General features: G+C 41.0%; 1 protein-coding gene and 1 long non-coding RNA gene across 4 annotated transcripts; both read left to right on the plus strand.

Annotated features, from left to right (window-relative positions):
- The first annotated feature begins 298 nt into the window (after positions 1-298).
- Positions 299-10131, plus strand: LOC118311972 (ribosomal protein S6 kinase beta-2). Of its 2 annotated transcripts, none has more exons than XM_035636159.2 (16): positions 299-537; positions 1251-1408; positions 1580-1617; positions 1735-1849; positions 2402-2470; positions 2647-2794; positions 2892-2949; positions 3082-3182; positions 4024-4114; positions 4405-4495; positions 5006-5113; positions 5369-5431; positions 5840-5917; positions 6131-6238; positions 6366-6478; positions 7271-10131. In XM_035636159.2, the coding sequence occupies exons 2-16, from the start codon at positions 1355-1357 to the stop codon at positions 7446-7448; spliced, it is 1413 nt and encodes a 470-aa protein (XP_035492052.1). In that variant the 5' UTR covers positions 299-537; positions 1251-1354; the 3' UTR covers positions 7449-10131. The 2 variants fall into 2 exon arrangements, with proteins under 2 accessions (XP_035492052.1, XP_035492051.1); XM_035636158.2 differs by having other exon boundaries at positions 1354-1408.
- Positions 10132-13382: 3251 nt separating this feature from the next.
- On the plus strand, positions 13383-16303 carry LOC118312657. Of its 2 annotated transcripts, XR_004794268.2 has the most exons (4): positions 13383-13443; positions 13553-13660; positions 14500-14696; positions 15623-16303. It is a non-coding gene; the product is annotated as an uncharacterized LOC118312657 (long non-coding RNA). The 2 variants fall into 2 exon arrangements; XR_004794267.2 differs by lacking the exon at positions 15623-16303 and having other exon boundaries at positions 14500-15219.
- Positions 16304-22833: the final 6530 nt, after the last annotated feature.

The following is a 22833-nucleotide window of genomic DNA, read 5'->3' on the forward strand; positions in this document are numbered from 1 at the left end:
GCTTTTAGTATGTTTTCTTTTGCCATTTAATGGTTTTTAAATATTGTTTTATGTATTTTTTTAATATATATTAAGTAATTCAATTTACTATATATAATTATTATATTAATATAGATTATAGATGTATGCTTGTACTAATACATTTGCCATATCTTTGGACATATTTGTACCAAATATATCTGCTTAAAAAAGGAGTCAAGCAAAGTGTAAGCGGTTTTCAAAGGGAATGGAACGCTGCCGCTGACAAGAGAAGAGAATAGGAATGCAGCCCACAGCAGTTTCTCTTGTCAGACTGATGACGTAGGAGGTGAAAGGTGAACCCAGTGACAACAACAGCCCGGACAGTTCACGCTGCGCTTACAGGAGCATGACGACGGGACCCGGACGCCGCATTGTGTCGGCACACGTTTAAGTGGACCACAACACGAGCGATGACTGCCGCAGCTGCCGGCGCGTAGGGAAACAGCGTCGCTCTCGCGAAACCACCAGGACCGCGGGGCAGAGACGGAGGCGCCCGCCGCACGGAAGCGCCAGCAGGTGAACCGTCGGCTAGCGTTAGCATGTGTTGTAGCTCGCCACCTGTCAAACCGACTGTCGGCGCTGGTGGCTGACGTTTTAATGAAAAGCTCGCCGCGTGCACGCGGTGTGAGATTTGGTCAGTAAAAGAAGTGATGAACCTGTTAAGTTGCGCGACCAATCGGCTCTTTTTTTTTTTTTATTAAAACCAAAACATTTGCCGGGCTGGTCCCCTCACATGTTGTTATGGTGGCCAGCCGACTGACTCACTAGCATGCTAACGCGAGCAACTCGCGCCAGCGCTGCGTTTCTTACGTCGGTAACAGCCCTTGGCGTCGTATTTTCGCAGAGACGGCCTCAGGCGCGGTCGTCGAGAGTTGCTTTCGAGGTCCCTGATGGAGCTGGCGCCGTGTTTTTGCTCTTTCCAACTGCCTTCCGGGGGCGCAGGCTCGGCTAGCGCCACGGTTCGAGTGGGCCAAAGTCCCACGAGCTGTGACTCACCCGCAGCATCAGCTGCTCCCACTGTTTACCAAACGCTGCTCTTCCGAAAAGCAAAACACTTGTCAATCCAGTGATGCTCTTTATGCGCAGAAAACCAATCAACGGTCGCAAACATGTCTTGACATCGCACATGATGGCTGTTGAAGGCGAACGAAGCAGGACTGAGGGCAGACACGTGTTGCTGCAGTGTCACAGCTCTGTTCACAAGACTAAAACTAAATTGTGTTTTTCAGTGTTAGGCCCATACTACATTCCTCATCGAGGTGAAAGTGTCAATGAGCCTGTGGACAAAGGACAAACACGGCAGATCGTTTGAGTGCACAGTCTCTGTTTCAGGATGGCAGGAGTGTTCGACATAGACTTGGAGACGGAGGACGTCAGCGACGCGGAGGTCTGTATTCCACGATCAAAGACGGGACTAAATGTACATCACACGGATAACAAATACTCATTGAACTTTAGAAATGGTGGCGTTAAACTTGTTTTTTTTTTTCTCAAAAAACACATTTTAATGTCTTCCCTGTTACTATTGTATAACACCATCGTTGCTCCTCATCTGTAGGATGATGTCTGTGTCTTCACTGCGACCGAACCAGACAAGTGAGTTGAATTTGTTGTCACCATCAAGTCTTGGAGATATACATAGTATACAGACACAGTACACACATTTACACCTTAACCTCAGCGTTTCTGTGTCATCCTCAACCTTCGTCCCAGTGTTCAGACGGAGGAGGTGGAGCTGACCAGCGAGAGTGTGAACCGAGACAGTGAGCGAGTCGGACCCGACTGCTTTGAGCTTCTTACAGTTCTGGGAAAGGGAGCCTACGGCAAGGTGTGTGTGTGTGTGTGTGTGTGTGTGTGTGTGTGTGTGTGTGTGTGTGTGTGTGTGTGTGTGTGTGTGTGTGTGTGTGTGTGTGTGTGTGTGTGTGTGTGTGTGTGTGTGTGTGTGTGTGTGTGTGTGTGTGTGTGTGTGTGTGTGTGTGTTATTGTGTGTGTGTGTGTGTTATTGCGTGTGTTATTGCGTGTGTTATTGCTGATCTGTGGAATAGCCCATATTTATACTTCCCTGGGCAGGAGATACACCTGCTACTGCAGTTTACTCCTGCCTACGGAACTATAGACATAATGCCATGACAATAACTGATTGTCTCAGAGATATAATCCGTTAACACTCATATAAAACAGAGAAAAGCTGGAAATCTTGGCATTTGAGAAGCCTGGAACTGATAAGTGACTCATTAAGGATTAAGTGATTAATAAAAATAAATCTTGCACTGCATAAAATATCCCTCTCGGCGCAGTCCTAGTCTTAGTTACTTTTTAACGACACACTTCTGTCTTTCTTTTGTATGATTTTTTTATTTTCGAAATTGTCTTCGTAAAGGTTTTCCAGGTGAGGAAGGTTCAAGGAGCCCAGATGGGGAAGATATTTGCCATGAAGGTCCTGAGAAAGGTACATATATTTTTTTAAACACAGTTCACAGCTTCTCCTGAGACACAAATCAAAGGACATGCATTATGTGTAGCTGTTCCACCATTCCTCTTTCTCATGTTTTTTCCTTTTATTTCCCCCTCTGTCCATTATCTGCTTCTCATTTCCTCCCCTCTCCTCAATCCGTTTGCCTCAAGGCTAAGATCGTGTGCAATGCTAAAGACACGGCCCACACACGAGCAGAGCGGGAGATCCTGGAAACGGTGAGACACCCGTTCCTCGTGGATCTGCTCTACGCCTTCCAGACTGGAGGAAAACTCTACCTCATCCTCGAGTGTCTGAGTGGTAAGACGGAGGCCCCGAGGGATAGACTGATGGATGTGAATGGAGGTACGGGGGAATGGATGGATGGCACTAACCTATGTGTAATGTGTATCACCAGGGGGGGAGCTGTTCATGCAGCTGGAGAAGGAAGGCATCTTCATGGAGGACACTGCTTGGTAAGCGTGTGTTCTTCTCAGCTTAGTATTTGCACACAAGTTGTAATTTTCAGTTTGTACAGCTTAAGTTTGGTCATGCTGTTGTTTCATTGGAAATTATTACATGTATTGTTTTTGTGTGTGTGTTTGTAGTTTCTATCTAGGAGAGATCATATTGGCCCTTGGTCACCTCCATTCGAACGGGATTATTTACAGAGATCTGAAACCTGAGAACATCATGCTTAATCACCAAGGTAATGCACCATTTGTTTGTCTAGGAAATACCTCTATGTATTATGATGAATTACACTCCCAAAACTAATCAGACCAATCATCAGACCACCTGAGTGCAGGTGCTGAAATGATTCATAATACATTTTTAGTCTGTTACTGTTTTGTTTTTTTAAACACAAACAGATCCACTTAATCACTGGTGAAACATCTGATAAATGATACTTTTATAATGTAATGCTTTTTATGGTAGGCAATGAAGAAAAATAATTCAAACTTAACCTTAAATGTTAAAATTAAAACATAGCTAACCCCTAACCCTAAAGTTATGGAAATAGGATTGGGCCTTTTTCTCCTTAAAAATAAAAATGTAATGCTTCAGTTTGACAAAAAAAGCCTTAAGTGCCCTAAAATACATGAGCACTATGTGTCATTTCCCGTCCATTAATTTGCAGCAAAGTTGAAACATTATTAAAGTGTCATTTTCTCTTACCTCTGATAAAAATTTAGCCTTAAAATAGTGTTCCAACTAACGATTATTTTCATTCATCGATTAGTTGTTTGTTCCTTAAAATGGTGAAAAAATGTCGATAGTGTTTCCCAAACCTCAGGATGATGTTATGTTTTGTCCACACACAAAATATATTTAGTCATAGAGGAGCAGAGACCAGAACATATTCACATTCAAGAAGCTGAAATCAGAGAATTTTGACTCTTTGTTTTCATGAAAACTATAGGAATCGATTATCAAAATAGTCGGCGATTCATTCATTAGTCGATAACTAATCGATTAACTGTTGCAGAAGCTCTACCTTGAACCTAAACTGTGGCTGTTATTTCAACATTTTCTTTCTCTGTTTAAAGGACACATCAAGTTAACCGACTTCGGCCTCTGTAAGGAATCGATCCACGATGGAGCGGTCACACACACCTTTTGTGGCACCATAGAATACATGTGGGTAACATTTTACTCTCTCTCTCACAGATACACCCAGTGGTTCACTCTCAAGCATATCAGCATCTATGTGATCACATGTTAAACTGGACGCTGATTTTTACCCTGCCATCGACCGTACTATGAAAACATTTGCTGTGATGTTGTCAGTGCTGTAATTCTTTTTATAATATATAGCGGGTTGTAATTTCACTTGAGAAAAAAACTTGTGAACATTAGGTCGTAATGCAAGTTGTAAATTTTGTGCGTTGTGTATGTCTCCCTTCTCTGTGTGTCGCGTTCTCTTCCAGGGCTCCAGAGATCCTGACCAGGTCGGGTCACAACAGAGCAGTAGACTGGTGGAGCCTGGGCGCCCTGATGTACGACATGATGACCGGATCGGTAAGCAAGAACTGTGGGTTTCAGTGATTTTCAGTGTTCTACCTATTAATCTGATAAGTGGTGGAATTGAAACTTTGTACTCATGTCCAATCTACCTCTGAGGCAAGGTGTCTGGCAAGGAGGCCCAGATCATCCCTGTATGTTCCTCTTAGTATGATGAAATGGATGTGGGAGCCTGAGGTCTCCAATTTTTCAGATAACTCAAATAAATTCTTATAGACTTACTGATCTCTTCAAAAACGAAGTGTTTGGTTCTCATGGTTGTGCAGTAGTCTATGAGGAGAACACGTGACTTGGCTGATAAATGAAGTGAACTTGATTTGAACTGATAACAATAGCATCATTTTGCTGTTGCCAACAATATTACTGAAAAATGTTGAGTAATGCATTACCATCAGTGATGCTGAGTGTAGCTACGGTGATGGATCTTTGTTTACAGGCTAGAGTGACCAGCCGTTTTGAACTCATCTACTGACCACTGAGTGACTAACTCCTCTGGTTTCCCCCCAGCCTCCATTCACAGCTGAAAACAGGAAGAAGACCATCGATAGGATCCTGAAGTGCAAACTCAATCTGCCCCCGTACCTGACCATTGATGCCAGGGACCTCATCAAGAAGGTCTGTGACACACACACACACTTAATCTGTCACCAGTCATTATGTTGTAATCTAATGAAAATAGTCCATCTGTCCCTCTCTATTAATTTCATTAAATGATCTTCTCGTGAATGGTCATTATAATAATATGAAAACAGATTTATTCTCAGAATACAAAAAAAGTGATTATTTCTAAATTTATTTCAAAGACTGTAGAAGAAAATCATCAATCTTCATAGTGACATTCACTATTCTATCTTTTTTGTTTTGTTTCAGCTGTTGAAAAAGAATCCATCCCAGAGACTTGGCTCCAGTGCAGCTGACTGTGCTGATATCCAGGTAAGTTACTGTCATAGGTTTTAGCATAGCATCCCTTTGACTGTTTTTAGCTAAAATATCCGTGTATGAAGGCACCCAGGGCTGAAAATATGATCATTAAAAAAAATCTCCCTGGGTGAAGTACTGCACACTAGAAAGTTGAGGTATATAAATCTCTGGTGATGCTGTGATTTAGTATCAATAAATATTTAAAAAACACCTTAGTGCATAAGATATGCTTTATGTGCATTTAGCATGAAAAATGCTGAAAAGTGAAAAAATGCTGACTGTGACACTGATCTGACCACATTATGAATACAGAATCGATACAGAATTTCTAATAAATGTGCAGATGTTTATCAAATAGTTTTAAAACATATTCAAACATGAAGAAAAAGAACAAAAACAAGCCCTTTGTTCCTCTTGCAGAAACATCTGTTCTTCAGGCACATTAACTGGGATGAACTGCTGAACAAGGGAGTGGAGCCGCCATACAAGCCACAGCTGGTAAGTCACCAGTTGTCAGTTTGTTCCCATTATGTTGTCAAACAGCTGAAGTTAATGTCATGCTTGCTAGTCAGCAAATTGTTTCTCACCTACAAACTTTTGTACATCTATTCTATATTCCCTGACCTCTCACTGTACACCATTATCACTATCTACGTGCAACTTGGTAAGGTCTTTGAATGAAGAGCTTTCTCCGTCTGTTTGGCTTCGTAGCACTCAGATGAAGACGTGAGCCAGTTTGACACCAGGTTCACCAGACAGACACCAGTGGACAGTCCAGACGACACCTCGCTCAGCCACAGTGCAGAGCTTGCCTTTGCTGTGAGACACTCTTACCAATCAGACTGTTGTTTTGTTTTCAAACTTGATACTTAGGCTCTAGAAACCATAACTGCTCTAATAAAAAAAAAAAAAATCAACTCTTGTATCTGTGATCATGTCCCATCAGGGTTTCACCTATGTGGCTCCATCGGTCCTAGAGAGTCTGAAAGAAGGCTTCTCGTTCGAACCCAGAACTCGACCTGTACGCCGACACAACAGCAGCCCGCGCACACCCATCAGGTATTGCAAGAAACATCACATCAAGTCTATTAAGCCACATCACAACAACATTTCTAATTTGTCACTGGGCTGAACAACATATCACTTTCTAATCCAACGTGTTTTTGGTTCCGACAAAGCTCAAATAAATCACATGTAATTATGCTAAACATTAAACAATATAGCTATACAGCATATGCACAGAACGGGGAGAAACTCTGCTACATGCCATTATCAACCATTTTCCCCTCAACGAAACACTCTTCAAACACCAAGCAACTAAATCAGCATAACACAATAACTGTACATGTCCAGTATGTCAACATAAGACGGTTGTGATATTTAATGCTAACATCACAAGTTACATATCATAGCAAAGCCGAAACTCCAGATTCCAACGGTGTGTTTCTTATCACTGTTATCATAAAAAGAGTGGGGAAACAAAAGTTTATCAAAGAGCGACATACAGAAATTATATCTTACCTTTGATGTTTTGTCATGATAACAGCTCTGATCTATAAATTCAATTCCGCTAGCTAGTACAAATGCTACTCGTCATTTTGAGCTGATATACGGCGTGTTGCAGCACTGTTTGACTTCGGAAGAGGGATTCTAATGTGAAATGGCTTTGACCTATCAAATTCCTCAGTGTGTTCGCCCCCTCAAAGTTAGCGTATGGTGTTGTTGACAGGGGTTTGGAGACTGTCCGTCAATCATTCAGATTGACCAATGGGCTGCTGAGCTGTGTTGTCGGCTTGTGACCCGAGGCAAGTGGACAGTAAAGATTTCTTATCTAATCTATTCTTCTCTCAGTCCCCTGAAATTCTCTTCCGCCGGGCCCTTCAAGACCAGCATTGACAGAGAGCCGGACGTCTTCTCCCCCACCTCTCCGCCAGCAGCTCCGGTGTCTGTGGCGCTGGAAAACGGAGCCGCCAGTCAGCCGATCAGGACCCCGGCGAGGAACAAGAAGCAGAAGGCACATCGGAGATGAGGAGGAAATAGCTGGCCTGTGCTGCAAGCCTTTGGTCAGAATAAGGTGTTCTAGCGTATTACAAGAGTTGATGCTCAAAGCTGAAGGGTGTGGGTTTTCTTCTGGTATAATGCTTTTTCAAAGTGGTTTAACTTAGAGGTGTCTTTTTTTCCCACTGCGTCATATTCATCTTAGAAAATGAAAACAGATACAGCACGACTTGGGGGGCTTACTGTCCAGCTCTTCTTGTCTGTCATGTTGACTCTTCTAAAGGTAGATCACTTCACACAGATTTCACTGGACCCACATGAATTGTTCTTGCGTTCACTTTGTCAAACCTGTCTAAAGAAACTCGGTTTGATCACTGTTCTCAGAGGATCACTTTGTGTACAGCTGCACTTGTAGTTCTGTTACACTGTGGCATGAACATATGGAAAAGAGTAACCTGTGTTAAAATACCACTTTACAAAAATCCAGAAATGGGACAATTTTATTCACCAACTTCCCTGAATGCATTACAAGCAGTTAAGGTCAGGTGGACTGACTACTAGGCGCATTAATCTTGTATGTACTGTACATGCTAGTAATTTTTGGTTTGATTAGTTCATTAGTTTTTAATTAGTTTATCAGAGTTTGTGATAAGAGCTCTCCCACCACAGGCTGACGTTTTAATTAGAAAGCTGATGAAAGATCTTTTGATTAGACTCCTGATTCTTTTCCATTATAAAAATGTGAAAATGACCTTCAGCTGTCAGGTTGTCTACATTTTCTACTTTAGCTCATATGTCATGTGCCGGCGTGGGACTGTATCATGAAAAACTACTGAATGAATGCTACATTGCACATGAGATAATATATTTGTGATTTTTTGTTAGGACACTTTGTATGGACACTTTTTCAGTGTTTCCCACTTCACATCTCTTCATGTCTCCTGCCAAAGTCTTTCAAGCTCGCTATCCTCATATTGTAAAAATGGACCAATCATAATATAGACAAGCATAGGACACGCTGTATTTATTCATATGGATCAATAAGGAGGGTCATATAAACACATGCAGGACATCCATGTACAGTCAATGCTGTTAAAGTGGTGCTATCAGAAAACACATTTGTAAAATAAAAGGAAAGTATTTTGGGTTACAGAACAAACATATTTTTACACATGAAACATAGGTCAAATACTATTTCATAAAATATAAAATCCTAGATAGTTAAAAGTTTTTGATTGTCATTGCCGGACCAAGTCAAACACTTATTAAGAGCTTGGATGGATCGCTGAAAGGTTACAAGGTTCATTTGATGCCAAAAGTCTTTCAGCAATTTCATTTTTATTTTTTATTAGTGACTTGGTGAAAAATTCTAACCAAATCCTGGTGCATGGCACTATATCGTGTATTATTTACAACAAAAAAGCACTTGCATGAATATTAAGGAACGATAAACACAGGCAGCTCCTCCAGGCAGCAGAGCCTTACGAAGTGTAAATGTTGCAAATTAATTTAGGATAAGAGACATTTTGAATGGCAAAATAATGGCTGTACTACACAGTGCAGTGACACATTGAAAATTAAAGATAATGGAAACAGACAGACAAGTATTGTGTGTTGTAAATATGGAGAAAAAATCATGTGGTGGTCGTGTGAACAGTCCACAAGTTCACATGAATGACAGCAGAAGTAGGGAACGTGCATTCATTTGTTGGCTAAATCTTCCATTTTGTTTCCCGTCCATCATCATCTTTATGTAGAGTTAAAAAAACAAAAACATTTTACAAGGTGTAAACTATCATTGGAATTGTATAGATATAATAATATATGTCCTAAAATGATGTATGAGAGTAACACAATGAAATAGATAATCATATGAATAAATGCAGATAGAATATGTAATACAACCTTGTAAATATTGAAAAGAATTCCATAAAGTCATGACTGCACAAGCAGCATCTTAGTCAATTGGTCTGTTAGTGGTCATCCGGTCCACCGATCGGGCCCAGACGTAAAACATCTTAACTACTATCACACTAATCGATGTGAAAGTTGGTGCAGACGTAAGTTTCCCTCGAGATGAAATGCAACAACTTTTTGTTGACTTTACATCATAAGTCAAAATATGAATTGGTCCGGTAGTTTGGTTTCTAACCAAATACCTACAAAACTAATGACCATTCCCATCAGCCTCGCTTGATTTGTAATCATGTTTTCATCCTTACAGGCTAAAGGAGGCTGTTGAATGTGGTAAATACAACCTGCCAAACATCATCACGTTGGCATTGTCATGACGGAAATAACATTTCATAATAAGATGGCTAATATGGATAAACAAAATGTCTGTATTTGTTAATATGATCGTTTGATTATATTTTTTTAATGTTGAACTCTTTGGGTCTCCAAAAGAAAGATTCCCCTTTTAGTGCTCTAGTTCTTGGTGTTTTAGAAAAAGGACTGGCACATGTTCTTTGTGAACAAGGTATTTGTAAGGCTCACAAGAACACAGCCCCCACAATCTCTAACAATGTTGGCACACTTATCATTTAATGTACAGCAGGAACAAGTGTTAATTGTGTTCAGTTTTGTATGAAAAGGATTATAAACAATCTAAAATATTTAATTGAAAGAATGTTTTTCAGATTATTTCTCTTTCTTTTTTGTCATGTATTATTTTCTGACAGATGTTTAAGAATAAAAATGAATTTATTGCGGAATTATTGCTTTGAGACGTTTATTTGTGTAAGGTTTGGAATTCTCTGGTTTCAGTTAAGTTGAAAGAATTATTAAGTGGATGGATGAACACTTTTCCAAATCCAAAGAAAACTTGATTGGCACTCAGTGGAGTGCGTTCATTCGCCAGGGCCCATTAGTGCCTAAAAACAGATTTTGAAAAAAATCTCACTAGCACCTTGTCACAATGTATGAAAAGCATTGGAACGATGAGTCATGACCTGCGCACAATGTATTTACTATAGCCTAGTACATACACTATATATCCTAGATTTGTGGCCCCACAGTTTCATCATGACTCACTTTTTTTACACAACGTCACTGGGGAAAAAATGTCCTTGGGTCTCCCAACACACACCAGATGACAGCCGATCGCCGGTAACAATTTTTATCGTCAAAAATACCAACACAAACCCCGGCTTCTGTCACACACACGCTTGTCATCAGCTTCCTCTCTTGTCCACTCAAGCTGCCACATTTAAGCAGGGGACCGATTAGACCATTGGACAACTGTGCTTATCACTCCCCTTGTGCAGCTGGAGGTGCTTTCCTGAGCCACAGTCACAGCTCTCTAACATTGGGCCTCATGAAGGAATTGTTGCGTACGAACAGATATGTTCCATATCTTTCAAATATGCAGAGAATTTATGAGTGGGCCAGGCCTGTCTTAGGAGTCAGGTATTGGTCGGCTGTTAATCGAACCGAGTTTTTCAACTTCCGAGTCGTTTCATTCATCACTTTGAAGCAATTATAGGTTCATAAATCAAAGGATGTGGGTCTAAGTCCTCTATTCTCAGTGCAAAGTCATGGCCAATTTTCCACCGAAATACCAACAACTATCTTTCCTGCCGCCTCATTTGAAATAACGCCCCGTCCTATCTGTGCACCATGCTCTCGTCGCCAAAATACCACAATGGAACGCCGGCTCCTAAAACTTTTAGTTCAAATAGATATTTCAATGTTACGTGACAGACAGCATGGTCTCAGGCCTCACGATTCAGTTTAACATAATCTCACTAGATTGGATCTGGATCCAGTTCCATTTCCATAACACTTGAAACACTGCACAAATCCAAACGGACTGCTGTCACATTAATGCAAAGTCTACTGCAAGTCAGTAGGGTAAGTCCCAACTTCATGATCTGTTTTTCAGTGTTTGCACACTCGCTTTTTATATGATGGAAATGTAGAACAGCAGTCAGTCACAACACGAGGGAGACGCTGCTCTGCGTTCCACAAGTTCCGCTGTTTGTTCACTATGGAACAAACAGCAAAGAATTTTGTGTTCGGTAGCTCTGACATGTGCATGGGGCTGGGTCCCTGCTCCTCTCCCTCAGGTTAGTTAATGTGTTCATATTGCATGTACTCATCTAGCTAGCAAAAATCATATTGATTTGTGGAGGAGAATTATTCTCCAACAATTTAGAACAACTTTGGAACCCTTTTTTCTTCACGGCGCCTCCTTCTGTTGAGGCCGTCACCGTTATGCCCGCAGTCATCACGACAGATACAGTGACACCGCTTCACAATCTCACACTTCACACACTGACCTCGGTTCCAAACACACCGTACTCTGCACCAGACTCTACACCTACCAACCGCTGCTGCATACACTAATCCCTCACGCAGCCAGATGATGTGTCCCGATGGATGGAAATTGTTCCATGGACGTTGCTACTACTTTGTGAATGAGTGCATGACCCGGCCTCAGGCTCAGGTAAACACTGACGTAAGACTGCAGCACCAACACACTCCACAGAAAACTAAGGTTCCACCTCTCTAAATAATATGTAAATTTACTGGTCTGTTCATCGGCATTGATTTCCTCCAAGACAAAGGCTGCACATATTGTACATCATCAACTTTATATAATCTAACCTCAGTGTTAGATCAGTGCCTCGCTATTTAGTAATGTGGTTGATTTTACACACACACACACACACACACACACACACACACACACACACACACACACACACACACACACACACACACACACACAATGGCATAGTGAGTAAATAGAACCACATTTCATTGCCAAGTTCTGTCAGGAAAAGTGAATACACGGATGAAAGCATAGGAACTGCTTAGATTGAAATGCTAAAATACACTTGAAAAATGGATGAAAGATGAAAATGTTTTAATACCAAGTCGTTTCTAAAATACCATCTCGTTAGTTTTGAGACAAAACGATGACTTGCAGTCGTTTAACTTTAGATTAGTGAGCCAAAAATGATGACTTCCAGTCTCATAGATTTGAAATAGAACGTCAAAGTATTCCTTATTTTTTTAAATAATATATATAATAGATATAAACAGTAAAATAAGTTATCAGCACATTACTTGGACATATCTCATGACGTTGAGCGGAAATAGGACAATTCATAGTGAACAACAAGTCAAAGTTTGCATATTTTAGTTTTTTACATCTTTCTTAATTAGAAAGTTAATCACATCCAGAAGAATGAAAAGCATTCTTTATATATATTTTATGAGCCTATTTGTTCAGTAACTGTTTTAATTTGCAGCGGAGTGTATAAATCATATACCAATGCATCATTACCAACAAAGCTTTTTTCTCAATACTTTTATACATTTCACTTCTTTGCAGGTCCGTACAAACGACTTAAACAACAGGCAATTTAAAGAGTGAGACTTTGAAATGTCCCCCTTTGTCCCTCTGTCCTTTTCCCCCTCCGCCTGTCAAACTGTGCCACAAAAGTGGCAATCAAGAGGCCTGGCTGGGTGGTTTCCACCTACAAGTACGAACCAGGACATGACTTAATGTCACTCATCACGGTGGCTGCAACCTGCAGCACCACGAAAGGGCCGGAGATTTTACAGACAATCAGGAGAGGAAATTTGGAATCGTTGAAGAAATCTCAGGAATATATCACGAGGTTCTGAGACGTGTTGTTCGAGACATGAATGATCTTATTTTTTGCATTTCATTTCCCGTGTTGATGTAAGCACCATAGAAAGATAGAGAGAGAGACAGCGAGCGAGCAAGCTTAGGCTTATTGCGTGTTGTTTTCTGCAGATCATGTTTCTGTTGCCTCCATTTAGAACTCCTGCTGCGTTTCACCCAAAACAGAAAGAGACACATAAAAAACTAAACTAAAAAAAACAAACCAACAGCCCAGGGTTCATTCCGTCTGCAATGAAACTCGCTTGGTTCTGTTGGTTTCGCTTTGCTCCCGGCTCCATTCGGCTCACTGGGCCGTGACGTGTGTGTATTTGCTGACACAGGAAACAGAGATGTATGTCCACAGAGGGCTGAGGCCTAAAACCAGGAAGTAAGTGCTGGTTCAAACCGTTCAAGAAATACATACATATATTTTATAAAGATAATCTTTACACTGAGTGTTTTCCCTTTGTACATTCAATTTCTTTTCTCATTATTAGTGATCCAGGACCAGGGTTGGTGGATTGATGGTTCCTGCTTCTCCAACAACAGCTGGGGCAGCGAGTCCCCAGACACCAGCAACCGCTGCCTATTGCTCAATTCTTATGGTACAAAAACACACACATATACACACACACACACACACACACACACACACACACACACACACATAGCACTGTGCTGGGACCATAACACTACCATCTATAAATCCTTTCTTACAGACCACAGCGGTGCGTAGCCCAATGGCTCCCGGCCAGTAGAGAGGAGAAAACAATAGCGACATTGTGAGAATGATTTTATCTCGCACATGGATTTCATTTACAGAATGACAAATCGGAGCCACTTGTGAGAGCTTGGGCATCTAATATCCGCACAGTTATATAACAACTCTGCTTCATTGCCGCAACGGCCTTTTTCTAATCTTCTCCTGTCACAGCGGGCATGGAGCAATTCCCTGCGCAACACTGGCCGCTTTGCCTCCATCTGCGAGAAGAGCTCCAAAGTCTGAACGTCGATTTGTTTTTGCACTTGGTTGACTTAAAAATCTTCTGAGGGAGGTTGATAAGTGAAGCTACAATATCAGAGAAGATGAATTCAGAGAATTATGACATTCTTCATGTTACATTGTACATCACCCACACACAATTTAGTTTTAGATTTGTGAACCTGCCTTTTCCAAAGCTTGAAACACGACACAGCCTTGTTCCTGGCCCAAAGGGAGAGTTGTTCTTCACCATAAAAATTATACAAGTGTAAAGGTTTTACTGTGTATAGGTTTGTTTTCTCTGCGTTGTAACAAATCTACATAGGGGTAGTGGGCGGCAGTAGAGAGGAGGAAAAGAAAGACGGGCTGCGTTAAGACGAAAAGTTCACTGTGTCCAACGGAATCCAGAGGACTGTTGTAAATTGCATGCATGATTTTTCTTTTCTCTTTTGACATCCACAGCACAGAGGATGTGGTTTGTCCTGAAGGCGGGATGGGGTTCCTGGGCTGCTGTTTTTACCTGAACTATGGATTCTCTGACCTGGCTCGAAGCCGGGTGAAGTACAACGGGATATACTGTAGAGCCCTGCTGCAACATCAGAATGTATCCAGATCGGCTGCAAATACACTTCTTCAGTTCTGTTCATTCTCGTACGGAGGTGGGTGGTTGCCAGTCACTTTATACCTTTATATAAAGATGTATGACGTGGCTCCACTTCCTCCCACTTAACAAAAACGAAGCCAACATATCTTGGGCGCTGTCATCTTGCGCTGGTGATGACATTTATAGCTTGTTTTTAATTAAATTGTAGGCCCACTTGTGAAACCAGTTTTAATGCAGCATGGTTTTTACTCTTACTTGTGTGTATTTCTTGTAAAACAAATCATTACGTCTATTCTGTTACATGAAGATACATTAATCAGGTTACTTGTATTCATCATTAGGGCTACTTTCATGCATTCATGTACATGAATATTCTGCCACTGCAGCCACGACCCCTCATGATTGTTAGCAGTAGAATAACGGCCGAGGCAACAGCTGGACGCTCATTCCTTATTCCTTCCCCACTCTCGGTGTTTGGTTTTCAAACAGCACCAGTACTGAATATTAACAAACAGAGCACAGAGGTCAGCGAGCTCTGCTCTGAGGTCAGTACATCAGAGGACTGCGCGGACACTGCACAGACGGGGAGCAACAAGTGTGTCTGTAGTGTTCATGCAAATAAGATTACACACACACACACACACACACACACACACACACACACACACACACACACACACACACACACACACACACACACACACACACACACACACACACACACACACACAGTATGGTATGCTCAAAACTGCTGCTTCCTGTCGCTATGTGAATACCAGGGATCGTGTTTCAATTTCAAGTGTGTGAACGCATCTGTTTTTGATACACGATTCAGGATTAAACGTCACCTCATCGTGTCCTTATGTGATTCTCCAAATGAGTCATGAGACATAACCCCTCACGTTGGATCATGCTAACTCTAAATGTGTATCACACCATTGTGTATTACACTTGGTTATGCATATGCTGTGCTTTGTTTAGGTGGATCTCGCTGGTCAAACCCTGTCTCCATCCCCGCACATCCGTAACCTGGGAGTCATCTTCGACAGCAACCCCACTTCTATAATCTTGTTGAACAAGCTGGAATTTTGACAATATATAACATCAGTGTACCACTGGCAACTTAGAGTCTCCCGTTGACCTGGTCTTTGTACCAGCCGACGGATTAGAACCTAGAACCTTCTGGCTTAAGATGTCAGTCAGTATTTATCTTCACTTAGTTACTTGCTACTCAAGTCATCTTTTAAGTAGACAAGCTCATGCTCCAACTATTTCCACTTCTGCTTATTTCAACAAACTTTTACTTGAGTACAGTTTGGGCTTCTCCACCCACCTCTCTTTTTAAACAGTGGCCGGTTCAGTGGCGTTTATCTCCACTGTGCTGATTCAAGTCACACCAGGCCTTCCACCCAACACTTCCTCCAGAATGTTCTCATATAAAGTCTTCCCTTCATTGGAAAGGGAAAGCCTTTTGATGTTAAGCAACTTCAGGAAGTGTTAAGAGTTTGATGACGATATCTTAATATCAATTACGAGTACAGCGAAGAAGAGACAGATTAATCGTATAGTATGAAATCAGTCATACTCTATGTCTTCTCGTAGGCTACAGCTAATTACATCCTGCCATTATTTGAATACTGGTTTTTAAATGAGAATTTATAGTTAAATTACAAATTAAAAACAAACAAACATTTCCCTTCAATCTGTCTTCATTACACATTATGTTTTAACTCTGTACTTCGGATCTAAAATGACGGGATGGCTATAACGTTTAAGTGCTGGTGTCAGCATGAACATTTTATCAAGTATGTAGGAATTTAATTATCTTCATACGCAATCCATTCATATATTGGAACACAATTTATAGAACAAATTAACTAAAGTCTTTCCCTATCCGCCTATAATGGACTCCCTCCAACCTGGCTGGGTAGTTAAGGTGACGCCACTCAACTACAGATAAATCACTAAGCGTTTTGGTGCTGTCCATTTGCAGTTTAATGAGATTCCTCCTCCACAGTGGAGTGAAGGCATATAGATACATATGTATAATTTGCTAACTGAAAAAAGTTTGATTTAGGGTTATGTTAGCCTCAGACTATACTTCTCAGTGTATTTATTGAAAATTCAATCCATCTGGAATGAAAATCTATCTAACCACAGTAACATAACGTTGAATGATCATTGTGGCCTATACTGCATTTTGTTATTTTGATTATTAGAAAGCTCCTGTATATGGGGACACAGCCAACATTTGACACAAGGGGAAAATGATGATTAATGATTATAGGTTGGATGAATAATTTCACTACTGCCACCGGCATAAATGAGCGCAGCATCTCTCTCACTTTGGAGACTCAGACGCTCATATGGATCTCGTTTCCATGACGGCGATAGACAGAGGAAAGACTTCTACAAACAGCTGTAAGCCCCAAACAAAATTTAAAATATTATTAGCATTCTGGCAAAAAATCTGATTACATTCAGTGAGGAGACAATATTGGTAGGCAATATGGAGGAGATTTGTTTTGTGACTCTGGAGAGGTGTTGTGTCTCACACTCAGTAAAAAGATCAGTCATCAAGACCTCTGATGAAATTGTCATGGTTTGTTTGAGCAGGACCCAAAATGCAGGTTAGGGGAAAACGTATTTAATAAAAGGGATCATAAAACAGACGTCCAGTCTCATAAGGGGAAGATAAACAAAAAGCTCAAACTCAGATGATCCAAAACTTAAACGCAGGAACTTGGACACAAAGCACGGAGCTGACACATAATGAGCATGGCTACGTTGGACGAAACAGAGACAAACAGAGAATCTCCAACAAGAACAAAGGGCGGCACAAAGACTATATACACACAAGAGGGCACAGGTAAGGAGACACAGGTGAGACACATGAGGAACAGGTGCAGACGATCGCTGGGAAAACAAAAGAAACATCCAGACACAGGAGCACAGGACGTGAATTACGAAATAAAACAGGGAATACAACACTCAAGATGAACACAACACAAGGGATCACAAGAAAAAAGCTTTACATAAACCGAGACACACAAGGGAGGGCAATCACAGCAATCATCAACCAATTTAGTACACCAGGAAACAAAAAAGTCTGAACTAAGGTTTCAAGAGTTTTCTCAAAAAAGGTCCAAAAGACGTCTTGGCCCCAGCAGACCAGGACAGAAATGATAATATATCATTGTCCCACTGAAGGACCGATGGATGTGTCTCAATGGTTCCTGGTTTTACCAGGGATAATTAACTCAGATGTCTTCTATGTCTTTCAGCATATGGCTCAGGTAAGAAACCACACTTACTGCACACCCTTTACCTAAACAATCTCCGTTTCCAAATTAAAGACGTGATCCTTATTTTTTTTAATTCAAGCTCTTGGTCAAGTTCAGCAAATTCATTTAGTTTGTGATGTGAGAGATGAAATAAAGACGCATTTTTATGAACCATCTCTGGCCTGTATTAAAGGTCCATCTATGAATCTATGAAACTGTATAAGATTTCCCAAAAACGAGTCAGGATGTCTACCTATAGGTCTTACACAAAGATAGCTTCAAATAAGATAAGTTCATTTCTTGTTTCTAGACAACCAGCAGCAGTATAAACTATTTGCCCAACCAGGTTTTGAACCTATAGTCTTAAACTGGCAGAAAGCCATCGTACCAACTAACCCTTGGCAAGGTTGACAGTGGGCCCACCACTTTGTTTCACAGCGATATACAGTATCTCATCAGCCATTGGATCGCCATGAAATTTTGCACAGACATTCGTGGTCTCCGAAAAGATGTCGGTGATCCCCTCACTTTTCCTCTAATGCCACTATGAAGTTAACGTCTGTGGTTCTGAGTGAAATGTCCCGCCAATCTTTGAATGGGGCACCATGAAATTGGTCAGTTGTTGAGTTAACCTAAGCATATAGTCATCCAGACTTGAAATAAAACTAAGCTAAAGGTGGGGTGAGGAGACAAATGTTTTATATCATTTTCATCATCAGAAAAGGGGTAATGGTTATTCTCAGACTACAGGTTTGTATTATACTGAATGGGAAGTAAACAGTCCTAACCACTATTGTTATCAATGGAATGTGACAAATTTGTTCAACCAAAAATCCAAACCTTGAAATTGGATATTTTGTCCCAGAACAAAGTTGAGGATGTAGCATGGCAAATCAAGACAAGGCAAGTAACTGCTACATGAACATGACTCAAACAGCCTTGCACAGTCAGCACCAGGAGGATTCAAAACATACTCTGAAAAACAACAACTAAATATAATATTGTTTCACCTACTGAGAAACAGAGAACTTGCAGTGTTTTCTGTATAGGACATACATTTAAGAACATGTCTGTGATGACAACTTCCCTCCGTTTTATTTGAAGGATGCTGTTGTGTGAGGGACGCACTTTAAATCTGCAGCCCCCACAAGACGGGCAGCGTAATGGAATACTTCAGTCATGTAAAAGTTTCATCCAATTATATTTCTCTCATGTGAAAAATTCCAAACAAATTAAAGTCATTTATCATCCCAGATTTTCTCTCTCTCTCTCTCTCTCTCTCTCTCTCACACACACACACGCACACACGCACAACATGTAATTCAATGTGTTGATTTCTCCGCACATCACCAAAAGGTTGTTCTGCACAGAAGAAGGAGAGTCTATATTTAATGTGTCGTGCCTCAACACACATTCAATAAAAATCATTAAAAGTACAATTAAAAAGGGTGCTGAGGACTAATACCGTGAGAGAAATAAAATGAACAGTAACACATGCGCTGAAGAAACACACTCACAAACCATCACTGACCAGTTTGTATAAAACTTACAAATTAAGTACAATTCGCAAGTATAAAGTATAAAGACTATTTAAAAAAATTTATCATGGTAAACTATTTACAAATTTCATTCAGATTTGGATGACTTCACTTTAAGTTAAAACCTGATTAAAAGTCTGCAGACATAATGAAAGATGTGTGAGGCACAGAGCTAAATGCTCAGTACTCTAAAGTGCCCGCAGTGACTTATATTATGCTCATAATGTGGTTCAGTGTGTTGCTAACAGCATGCTTACATTTGCAAATCAGCCCCTTAACACCGAGTGAAGCTGAGGCCGATTCGATTGTCATTAATCATTAGTGTCTGTCTCCTAATCAGGATTTTCCCCACCAAAGTATTGGACACACTGACGTCTTGACCTGATCATGGCGCTAAATGAAAAGTTGGAAGACCACCAAAGTTATTTCATGCAATCGATACACAAAACGTTGAGATACAAGTCATCACGGCTGCCCCTGTATGTAAGACCGAACAACTGACGGCTACAAAAAGCTGTTCGGCTCTAGTACACCGAGCGGCGGTAATGCATGAGACGGTGTGCAACAACGGTGATGGCGTATAAATCGAGCAACACTACAATAACATTGAGGAGATTCAAATTGTGCTGCCGTCCGTTGTGATTTACTGCCTCGGAAGTGGGATTATGGAGATGAACGGGAAAAGAGATACGAGTACAAAAGCGTATTTAACAAGCTTTTTTGCGGAGATTGACTGACTGAAATAAAACACTGGAGTACTCGACCAATCGGCCGTCTTCAGTGCTGCAAGTGACAAGTCCCACTCCATAGGTTTTTATACTTTGTTAAAGTGCTACCCCACCCCTCTACCCTGCTCAAATCCTCTCTCTCCTGTCCTGCTCGTAAAAACAATGAAATTGGCACTTTCAAACGAAGGAATTCAGAATAAATCTCTCATTTTGGAGCAGATGACTGTACTATACATCATATAAACTATCTACTATATAAATGTCTTTTTTATAAGTTAATTTAATCACGAATATCAGATGATACAAAGTGATCCATTAATGCACTATTTCACACACAACACACACACACACACACACACACACACACACACACACACACACACACACACACACACACACACACACACACACACACACACACACACACACACACACACACAAACACAGCAACACAACTTGATGCCAGATACAGGCCGCTATTAAAACAGATGTACATCAATCAGCATTACATTAAATATATGACTCACTGCAGTGTAATCATCATCTTTCTTTCATAATATCCTCTAACCTTAACCCATGAGGTTTCCTCCCTCTCTGTAACATCCCTTAACAGTGTCGGTGTCTCTCTTCCGTCGCACACTGGTGTGCATGTAGGTATAAGTCACACAGGCCAAAAAACCCGTCTAAACCTGCTTAACACCCGGCGTTTTCTGCAGTGTGAAAACGTTTTCTGCAGTGTGAAAAAGTGTGGCTGCAGCTACGTACACAAACACAGCGCGCAGAGCCAAGCTTCTTCTTCTCTCATACACACACACACTTCGAAACCCATATGGCCACCTGCTTAAAGGGCCAGGCTCGGCTCGTAACACTGCGCTGAGTTTGTGAACTTTGAAAGAGTGACAAGTACAAGATAGAAGGTAGCGTTGACCACCGGCTCACTGGCGATCATGCTTTCTGATGTTTACGACACTGTTCTATTTCTGTTTTATGCCGCACACCGCTCTCTACCGCCACCTATGGCCACCACCTGTCACTACTCGATCATCAGACCCTGGTCTGCTCGCAGTGGGAAAGTGGCCAATTGCCGATTACACGCGGGAAGACCAGTGTTTAAAAAACCTGGGTCTACACGGTACTTTTGGTGTGAAAGAGCTATTATTTATTATTAACCACACACAATAGCTACAGCCACCGGTTTATTCCCCCTTGCGTCCTGACTCTGCTGCTCCAACAAACAGGAAAACTCTTCCTCCACCTTCTCTAGCTTTGCAATCCTCTCAATCTCTTTTGAGAAAGCTTCTCACATCCACATACTTAAAAATCTTCAGTGAATGAGCTCGCTGGCGACCTCCAGATTCTAACAATAACAGGTACAGAAGTTAGATCTTAAAGAAACGGAAAGCAGAGCGGAAGAGGGAAGTTCAAAACCTTGATTCATTTCTCACCTCCACACAGCTGGTCATCTACTTTGTGAAAGAGGTGTGAATGAGGGATTGTCAGACTTTCCTTTGGCTGATACCAACAGTGAAGGTGTTAAAATTTAGCACCATTAAATGTCAGTACCAAAAGTTAGCAAATGCTTTGCTACTTAAAGGTGACATATCCTATAATTTTTTTTTTTCCTTTTCAGTGTTGGTACACATAAATTTGGGTATCTGTGGAGCCTGCCATCCCACAAACTGTGAAAAAAGATCACCCTGTCCACCATTTTTTTTGTGAGCTGGCTAAACCCTACAGCCTGGCTCTGAACCACTGTTTCAGATTTCTGTCCGGTTCTGATGTCACAGTTGGACTTTTCTGGGGTAACCCTGTCTGCAATCTCAGAATTTCCTCTTTTCTGGTGAGGGGGTGTGACATTTCCTACACAGTTTGAAATCAGTAGACCAATCACAACAGACCAGGCCAGCTGACCAATCAGAGCAGAAGGAGGGAGGGGCTAAATGAAATCCATTTTAGACAGAGGGTGAAAAGAGGAGCTGCAGGAATGGGCAGTATGAGAACACTGATGCCTTTTCTGAACATTAGAGCATGTAAACTTTTTCAAGTGGTTGCCCAAATTAAAAGTATGAACCTGAATATGAGCATAATACGTCACCTTTAAGGTTTGTTCAATTTGAAGCTGCAAGAGTTGCCTTCAGCTCGTAGTTCATCAGTATTTTGTATTTTTTTTTTCTTAGAAACAACGTGTCCCCACAGTGATATCAGATGGTCCATGTAAAATTCCACCCTGAAATTAGAGTCCTGGCTGAATTTAACCAGCCAATCAGAGCAGAGATCAATGCATACTGTAAATATCCAGTGATGATATAATATACCTCTATCATCCTATTAAATACTGAAGTACAGTAACAACAAACATACATTTACTCTGTTTACTTTCATTTTCAGTTTTTCACCAACATGTTTTGGTTTAATGCTCATAGCTCTGTCCTTCAGTGTAGGGCAGTGTGGATTTTGTTTCTCATTTGCTGAGTCACTGGACTGACTTGATTCTATATATTTGTACACTGATCTGATCCAGGATCTGCTCCAGAGCTTGTTCACAGATAAGAACAGCTCTCATATCAGATTTAACCAGAGAGCATAAGAAACCATGTGCTGAGGCAAGTTCAACTGAGCATCAGCAAATAAAAGAGTTTAAC

The sequence above is a fragment of the Scophthalmus maximus genome, chromosome 8 (genome assembly GCF_022379125.1).
Source record: "Scophthalmus maximus strain ysfricsl-2021 chromosome 8, ASM2237912v1, whole genome shotgun sequence".
NCBI classification, from domain to species: domain Eukaryota; kingdom Metazoa; phylum Chordata; class Actinopteri; order Pleuronectiformes; family Scophthalmidae; genus Scophthalmus; species Scophthalmus maximus.